General features: G+C 37.3%; 1 protein-coding gene across 3 annotated transcripts in view; it reads right to left on the minus strand.

Annotated features, from left to right (window-relative positions):
* Kdm2a (lysine demethylase 2A) overlaps positions 1-8,641 on the minus strand; it is a 125,622-nt gene that overhangs the window by 54,457 nt on the left and 62,524 nt on the right. The window contains exons 2-4 of one of the 3 annotated variants that reach the window (XM_023710474.1): positions 3,862-3,953; positions 1,686-1,824; positions 547-625 (exon numbers count right to left, since the gene is read on the minus strand). In XM_023710474.1, coding sequence (XP_023566242.1) covers positions 547-625; positions 1,686-1,815 — 209 coding nt within the window. In that variant the 5' untranslated portion in view covers positions 1,816-1,824; positions 3,862-3,953. Of the gene's footprint in view, positions 1-546; positions 626-1,685; positions 1,825-3,835; positions 3,954-8,641 lie in introns of all 3 variants that reach the window. The other 2 variants (XM_023710473.1, XM_023710472.1) reach the window with 2 other exon arrangements.

Raw genomic sequence — 8,641 nt, forward strand, 5'->3', positions numbered from 1 at the left:
GCTTATTCCACTGAGCCATCTCCCTGGCCCTAGGAACTCCATAATCAAACACATAAAGCTTCACATTTAAGACTTTAAAAATATAAATGATTATGTACTATATTTACATATAGACAAAGGAAAAAATATATAACAAATGTTAACATTTAAAAATTATTTAAGGGTAAAAAATTTCAGATCTAAATTTCTTCTTAGCTTATCTACACTTTTTGTTTACCTGTAACATAAATCACATATGTAATATTTCTTTTCCCTTCTTTTCTTTTTGGGGTTATACTAGAGACTTAAACTCAGGGCCTTTGCACTGACCTCTCACTCCACTCAACAAGATCTCACTAAATTGCCCAGGCTGGGCTTGAACTTGTGATCTTCCTGCTTTCAACTCCCAGAATGTTGAGATTAAATGAACTGCCTTACTACCTGGTTTAATAGCTTACTTTTGAGTAAGTGTGAAATTATTTCAAATTATCTACTGCTCTAGGATCCTAATATGCCATAGTCTACAGCTATTTTACAACCATACCCAGCCAGGCCCAGAACACTTACTTTATTCCAAGTCCATCGGAATTCTTGAATATCAGAGGGTCTCTCAAGCCACCCCGCTGGATATACTCTACATTAAAATCTATCACCACAGGAAAATAATTATTAGAAAGACAAAAGGTTAGATAAGGGGGGGTATATAAAAGATGTAAATAATAAGGCATAGTTTTTATGTCCATACTGCTGTGCTCTATTAGACAATAAACACATGTTTATTACAAGAAGCACCTCATAGGCAATAGGGATAGCACACTTCAAAGCAGGGCTTTAAGTGTTTGCTATGTCTGTATTGCTATAGGAAATTTAGAACTTAATAGAAAGTATACAGTACTATTGAGTTATTTCACAAATCTTAACAGAAACTGCCATTACCTTTTCTCTTACCAAAGAATGAATTCTGACCACAATACAGATAAGACATCTTTGTCAGTATGCTAAGGATCAAAGCTATGTGATACACATGGGATCCCACCTTGTTTCAGTGGGATGATGTTTGCACAAAAGGGGATTCGTTGTACTATTTTACATTAAACCCAAGCAAAGGGATGAGAGAAGCAAAAGGCCATTAAGTAAAACCACAACAGAACTGGGCATGGTGGCACATACCTGTAATCTCAGCATTTGGGAGGCTACGGCAGGAAGATTGCTGAGTGTGAAGCCAGCCTGGACTACATAGTGAGTTCAAGGCCAGCCTGCACTACAAAGCAAGACCCTATCTCAAAAAAACAAAACATCATTCCTACCCTATTAAAAGACTACTTCCTCTTTTTTAAGTGGTATTGGGGACTGAACCCAAGGAGCAATGAGTTGTATCTCCAGTGCTCCACCCCACTCTGAGACAGAGTCTAAAAAAAAAAAAAATTACTAAGTTGCCTGGGCTAGGCTCAAACTTTTGATCCTCCTGCTTCAGCCTTCCACTTACTAAGATTACAAGTGTGAGCCACTATGCCCATCTTTGACTGTTAACATAATGTCTCAAGGGTATAAGAATAGGGGAGGAGAGGGTTGTGCAAGTCACATTATGTAACTAAAGCAAATGGATAAATAGCATCAACAGGCAATATTTCAGTTGCACACAAACTAAATCAACAGGTGTATTTCTATATTAAGAAACTGTGCTTCTGAATCAAAATGATACTCACCTTTGCCTTCCATAAATGTAACAAAATTGGCATTATATTTGTTGGTATGGAGCTTCTCTTCCAAGTCAAAAGTTCTTTTACCTTCAATTTCATCATCTGAAATGCCATCATCTTCATAGCGTCGTCGCATTGTACCACGCTGGGAAACAAGGGATGTATGGATGAAATCACATACTTCCTATGTCTATCTATAAGCAGTCAGTGCCTTCACATGTACAAAATGCTACTTTTAACCTATGCAGGTCTATTCTTTCTCTCAATTCAAGATCAGCTAACAGTATCATAATACAGAGAATGTAACACTTTCAATGAGCCACTAGATTCTCTGTGACTTTTATCTTTGCTAAGTTTTTAAATCTAGAGATATAAATTTACAACAAAAAACTCAAAAAGAATCTACTACATATTTTATGATATCAAAGTGTGAATAAACTGTCAGGCATGATAGTACATCCCTGTAGTACGAGCACTCAGCAGGCTGAGGCATGAAGGTCATAAGTTTGAGGCTGACCAGCTATATTGTAAATTCACAGCCTGAACCATAAGACAAGACCCTACAGCAAACAAACAAAAAGTGGATATAAACTGTCTTTGTAGAAATTCAAGTGAGAATATAATTTTTTCATAGGAGAGAGCTGTGTCTAAGATTAGCTTTATAAAAAGACCTCAAGGATAGACTAAAACATATGAATATTAATTCAAAACCAAAAACTCTATCTTTGAAAAGAAAGCTAAGCAACAGTATGCTACCCAGCAGACCATCCATTCTTAGAGATAATATATCTCCCAAAAGATGACATATAAATAGTCAATAAGCACATGAAAAGATGCTCAATATTATAAGTCACCAGGGAAAGGAAAATCAAAACCATTGTGAGGCTTGTCATGGTAGCACACACCTGTAATTCTAGCACTTGGGAGGCTGAAGTAGGAGACCACCCTGGGCTACAAAGTGAGTTCAAGGCCAGCCTGAACTGCATAGTGAAACTCTGTTTCAAAAAGACAGAAACAAAACAAAACGAACACTATACTTCATAAACATCATGATGGCTACTGTGAAAAAGATGGGTAAGAGGACTAGTGGAGCACTTGCCTAACATGCATGAGGCCCTCAGTTTGATTCCCAACACTGGAGGGAGGAGGAGAGGGAAGGAGGGAGAATACATACAAATTAGAAAATTGAGGGGCTGGGGAGATAGCTCAGTAGAATAAGCACTTCCCTGGCAGGCGCAAGGGCCTGAGTTCAATCCCCGGTTCGGGGGAAAAAAAAATTAGAAAAATGAAGTAGAGATTGTGCTATAACATGGGCACTCTGAAAACACTAGGCCAAGTAAAAGCCAGACATAAAAGACCACTACTATATGATTTTATTTATATAAAATGAATAGGAATAGGCAAATCCATAGAGACAAAACGTAGGTAAGCAGTTCCCAAGAACTGGAGAATGGGAAGATGGTAAGTAACTGCTAATGTATGGGGTTTCTCTCAGAAGCCAGGAAAAGGTTTTGGGTTTTTTTTGGTCAGTTCAGCCTGCCCTGAGGGCAGAACGGCATGTGGTGCTGGGGATCAAACTGGGGTCCCCTGTGCCTTCCTAAGCTTGCCTAGGCAGATGCTTTAGACCGCTGAGCTATCTCCCCAGCCCCAAAAAACATTTTGGAATTAGTGGCAATATTTACACATCTCTGTGAATATACTAAAAACTAAATTATATACTTTAGTGAATTTTGCAATGTTGGGATTATGTCATAAATTTACCTTTAATATATTTTATTTTAGTTGATGTAAACACTTCCAAAATTTTTTGAGAACATAACTATGTGACAAGTGTTAAAAATAACCACCCCTGGAATTTAAAACTAGGTACTGATGATCTAAAATTGATTACACAAAACTTATGTTGTACAATGAGATACTACAGAAGCCTCTTAGGAAATGAAGATGTGTAAAAGGGCAGAAATTAAATCATAAAATATGAAAATAGATGTGTCATACACCAGTGAAAAACAGGATTGAAGTTACTGGATATAATATCTTTTCTATATTTAGTAAACAGCCTTTTAACAGTTGTTAGTACTCCGGAAAAGTCAATTTTAATAAAGTTTCATGAACTTATTAATAAGGCCATCATTGTTCAAAATAATTTTAGATACCTTTTTTGGTGGAGGGTTTCACTTACAGTTTCTTACATGTTGGTGTTTGTGGTTTTTTGTTTTTCTTTTTTTAGGAATCAACCAGTTCTCTCCCTCACTTTATTTTGTATATGTAACTCTGGAAAGAAGTACTAAAGATTAGTAGTTTCCTCAAATAGTTATTTAATTTTTTTTCCAAAAAAAAAAATTTTTTTTTTGGAGACAGGGTCTCACTATGTCTTTCAGACTGGTCCTGAACTCTCTAGAAGCCAAGGCTGGCCTTAAACTCCATCAATTCTTCTGCCTCAGCCTCCAGGGTACTGGGATTACAGATATGATATGATGTGCTACCATGCTCACTAGGCTCAAATAATTACAGAAAACACTTTCACTGTAAATTCTAATATGCTTGTCAAAATAAATAATCATCCTTTATTATCTCAATATTTATAACATGGTAGCAAAAGTTTCCCCCAACATTGTCTTTTTAAATGTTTTTCTTCAATTTTCAAGAAGAATTTAATACAGCAGATGTTAAATATAAAGAGAAGCTCCTGTATCATTCTACTCCTTCCTATTCCTTAAAAATAACTTCCCTGTTCCACAAAAAAAAAAAAAAAAAAACCAGAAAAAATTAAATTCTTGATTTCTTTTTGACTGTGGCAAATGGGATAGCAGCAACCCTGTATGAAATTTACCTGTGTCAGTTTTAACACTGTCAAAGATATACAGAGCAGGAATGAATTTTCCTATTCCTCATTCATCAAAGGCACAAGTAACAACAAAATGGAATAACCTTCGGATTTCCTAAAATTAAAACCTTTTGTATTCTAAAAATAATCCAGAAAAGTAAGGAGGAATAAACTCCTAAGGAATAAGATTTCCTTCCATTTGAAAAGCATTAATCTAATGAGATTTAATATCCAGAATATTTAAGGAATTTTTGCAAGTCAATAAAAAGAACAAAAATGAACAAATTTAAAACAGACAAAGAGGCCTGGCCAGATAGCTCAGTGGACTAAAGCACCTACTTAGGCAGAGCACAGCAGCCAGGGCTCAAAACCCAACATGCTATACCAGCCCCGCCCCTGGGGCGCACTGAGATGGGGATTAAAACTGGACATGGTGGTGCACACCTGTTATTCCAGTGCTTGGGAGGCTGAAAACAGGAGAATCACTATGAGTCCAATCTACATAGTGAGACCCTGCAGACCCTGTACTAAATACATTTTTAAAAAAGAATAAAAAAATGGGCAAAGAATCTAAAGATAATTCATAAATATTTACAACTGGCCAGTAAGCACTTGGAACATCATTTGTCATTAGCTTACATTATTAGTCATTAAGGAAATGCAAATCAAAACCAAATCACAATGAGTTGTCATTTCACTTAGTCAAATAATAAGTGTTGGTGAGGATGTAGAAAAAATGGACTCTTCATCTACTGTGGGTATGAATATAAGAATAGCATGGAAGCACCTTTGGAAAACTCTGGCAGGTTTTGAAATTATTTAATATAAAATTACCATACGACCCAAAATTCTACTCTTATGCATCTACACTATCCAAGAGAATGAAAACATACAGTCATACAAAATTGCACACCCAATATGTACAGCACCTTTTTCTTCTTTTGAGATGGAGTTTCATATGTACCACTATGTTTGGCTCTCACAGCCTTATTGAAGGCAACATGATTCACAATAAACAAAAAGTACAAACAATCCAAATTATCAACTGAAGAATGGATAAATAAAATGTATTATCTGTACAATGAAATATTTAGCAAAAAAGAATTACTGAGAAATGCTACAACTGAAAAATACTACGCTAAGTAAAAAAGCCCAACACAAAAGGCCACATACTATATGATTCCATTTAAATGAACTGTCCAGAATAAGCAAATCTATAGGGCTAGGAAGTATATTATTGATTGCTAGGAGCCATGAAGAGAAATGGGAAGTAACTGCTAATGTGTACTGTGTGTCATTGCGGTAACCCAAGCGTTCTGGAATTAGATAGTGTTAACTCACACTTGTACAACTTCGTGAAAATACATTAAAAAAACCAAAACCAAAACCAAATAAAAAACACTAAATTATACTTGTTGCGGGGGGGGGGGGTGCAGTGGTGTGGGGACTCACACCAGGACCTTGTACTTGCCAGGCAGACACTGTGTTGCTGAGCTATATCCCCAGCCCTAAATTATAGTTTTAAAAGGGTGAATTTAATGACACATAAGGGCTGGCCAAATGGCTTAGCAGATTAAAGCTCATGCAAGCAGGCACAGGGGACAGGGGTTCAATCCCTGGACCTGCAGTGCCAGCCCTGCCTCTGGGGCACGCTGAGACAGCAATTGAGACTGGGCGTGGTGGTACATGCTTGTAATCCCAGCTCTTGGGAAGCTGTAAACAGGTGGATCACTATGAGTCTGAGATCCTGAACACCCTGTAGACCTTTCCTAAAAATACAAAAGACATAAATTTCACCTTCTACCCAAAAATCTGTGAAAATAAAAAGTATTATGTACATGTGTAAGTAAAGCAATGTATTATTATTTTTTTATAAAATTTATTTATTTGGCACGGGGTCTTGCTACGTAGCTCTGACTCGTAGTGATCCTGTCTCTGCCTTCCCAGTACTGGCATTAGTCTTGTGGCCCCATGCCCAGTTTCAGTGGCCAGCTCAGTGCAGGGCAGGCACAACATTCGGTATAGAACTCAAACCCAGGCCCTTGTGCTTGCCAGGCAGGTGCTTAGACTGCTGAGCAATGTATTTTTATGAGAAAAGATTTGATATAAGCTAATAAAAAGGCACACTATTAAGAAACTTTTTTTTTTTTTTTGAAAAGGCACAATCCTTTTCTAAACATATCCATTTTAGGTTTTTTGTTAAGTTTTCCTTTTTTTAAAAAGATATATTTATTTGGTATAGGGTCTCGCTATGCAGCTCAGACTCATAGTGATCCTCCTGTCTTAGCTTCACAGTGCTGGATTTATAGATGTGCACCATCACACCCAGTTTCAGTGGCTGGGCCGGCACGGCATATAATACCAGGGATCAAACCCAGGTTCTTGTACTTGCCAGGCAGGCGGCTTAAACTGCTAAGCTATCTCCGTGGCCCATGTTTTCATTTTTAGACAGGGCCTCGCTATGTAGACCAGGCTTGCTTAGAACTCACAGCATACTACTGCATCAACATCCTGCAACAACATAGGCATTTGTAACAACACACTCATCTTAAACAGCCATATTAGTTTCACCTCTTTAAATCCTAATTTTCCCTTGGTGACCACTCAAGGTGCCTCTACACTCTAAAAAAGTTCTCTAGGGGGCTGGTGAGATGGCTCAGTGGTCTAAAGCACCTACTTAGAACAAGCTTAGCAAAGCACAGGGACCATGGCTCAATCCCTCAGCACCACATGCCAGCCAGCCCTGCCCCCTGGTGGGCTGAGCTGGCCACACACACAAATAAAGAAAGAAAGACAATAAAGGACACAAAATATTTTTTTAAAAAAACCTTTCTACAAGTTAATTCCAACTCAGTTCTTTAAGTCTTATTTCAATTTACATTACACTATATTAAAAATTTGCTACATATCAGTACTTATGGTCTATTTATCCTGTACCCCAAAAAATTAACAAACAAAAAAGAAAAACACCTCACTTCAGCTTCATGCTGAATAGGAAAAAAGTCAAAGCACTTCCTGTAAAGTCAAGGAGGAGATATGGGTATCTGTTTTCACCAATCTTAATATAGTATTGGGCCCAGTAGCCATTGCTGACATCAGAAAGAAATAAAAATGAATACAAATAGGAATGGGAATAGTCAAATTTCTTTCTTTCCAGATGATATTATTTTATGCCTAGAAAACACTAAACAGTCCATCAAAGGTCTCTTAAAACTGATAAATTCTACAAAATAGCAGGATACAAAAATCAACATACAAAGTTCAGTAGTTTTCCTATATATATTGCTGATGGGAATATAAACTAGTACAATCTCTATGGAAATCAGTATAATTCCTCAAAAGCCTAAAAACTTAAATTTGAAATACAGTTTGACCCAGCTATACTTATGGATATATTCTTTTTTCTTTTTTTTCTTTTTTTAGTGTATCTGGTATAGGGTCTCAATACACAGCTTGGTATATGTGCTGCCGAAGCGAGCACTCAATACACAGCTTAGACTTGTAGTGATCCTCCTGTTTTCAGCCTCCCCAGTGCTGGAATCGCAGGCATGCACCTTCATGCTGGGTCTCAGTAGCTGTCTCAGCATACCTGGGCTCGGCTGGCACTGCATGTGATGCCAGGGATGGAACCCTGGTAGCTGCGCTTGCTTAGGCAGGCACTTAGTCTGCTGAGCTATCTTGCTGGCCCTTGAAGCCCAAATATAAATAAAGGGTAAAAAATAAAGTCAGACTATTTGGATTAATAAAAGAGGCTTAGATTTTGGAGGAAGAAAAAAGATGGGGAAAGGGTGATTGAAAATGATCAAAATTACTAGGCATTTTTACAGGTGTAATTCCAGAGCTTGGGAGGCTGAGGCAGGAAGATCACTGCAAATTGTAGGTTAGCCTGGGCTACACAGTAAGTTCAAGGCCAGCGTGAGCTCCACAGCAAGACCCTGTCTCAAATATTAAAAAAAAAAAAAAAAGATCCAGATATATTTATTAATTCCCGCAAACAAATGTAAATATCATGTATTGCAAACATACACTAATTTTTTTTTTTTTTAAATAGGAAAACAACATTTAAGATCTAAACTAGAGGGGCTGGTGAGATGGCTCAATGGTCTAAAGCACCTACTTAGAACAAGCTTAGCAA

Source organism: Octodon degus, unplaced genomic scaffold (genome assembly GCF_000260255.1).
Source record: "Octodon degus isolate 3935 unplaced genomic scaffold, OctDeg1.0 scaffold00018, whole genome shotgun sequence".
NCBI classification, from domain to species: Eukaryota; Metazoa; Chordata; class Mammalia; order Rodentia; family Octodontidae; genus Octodon; species Octodon degus.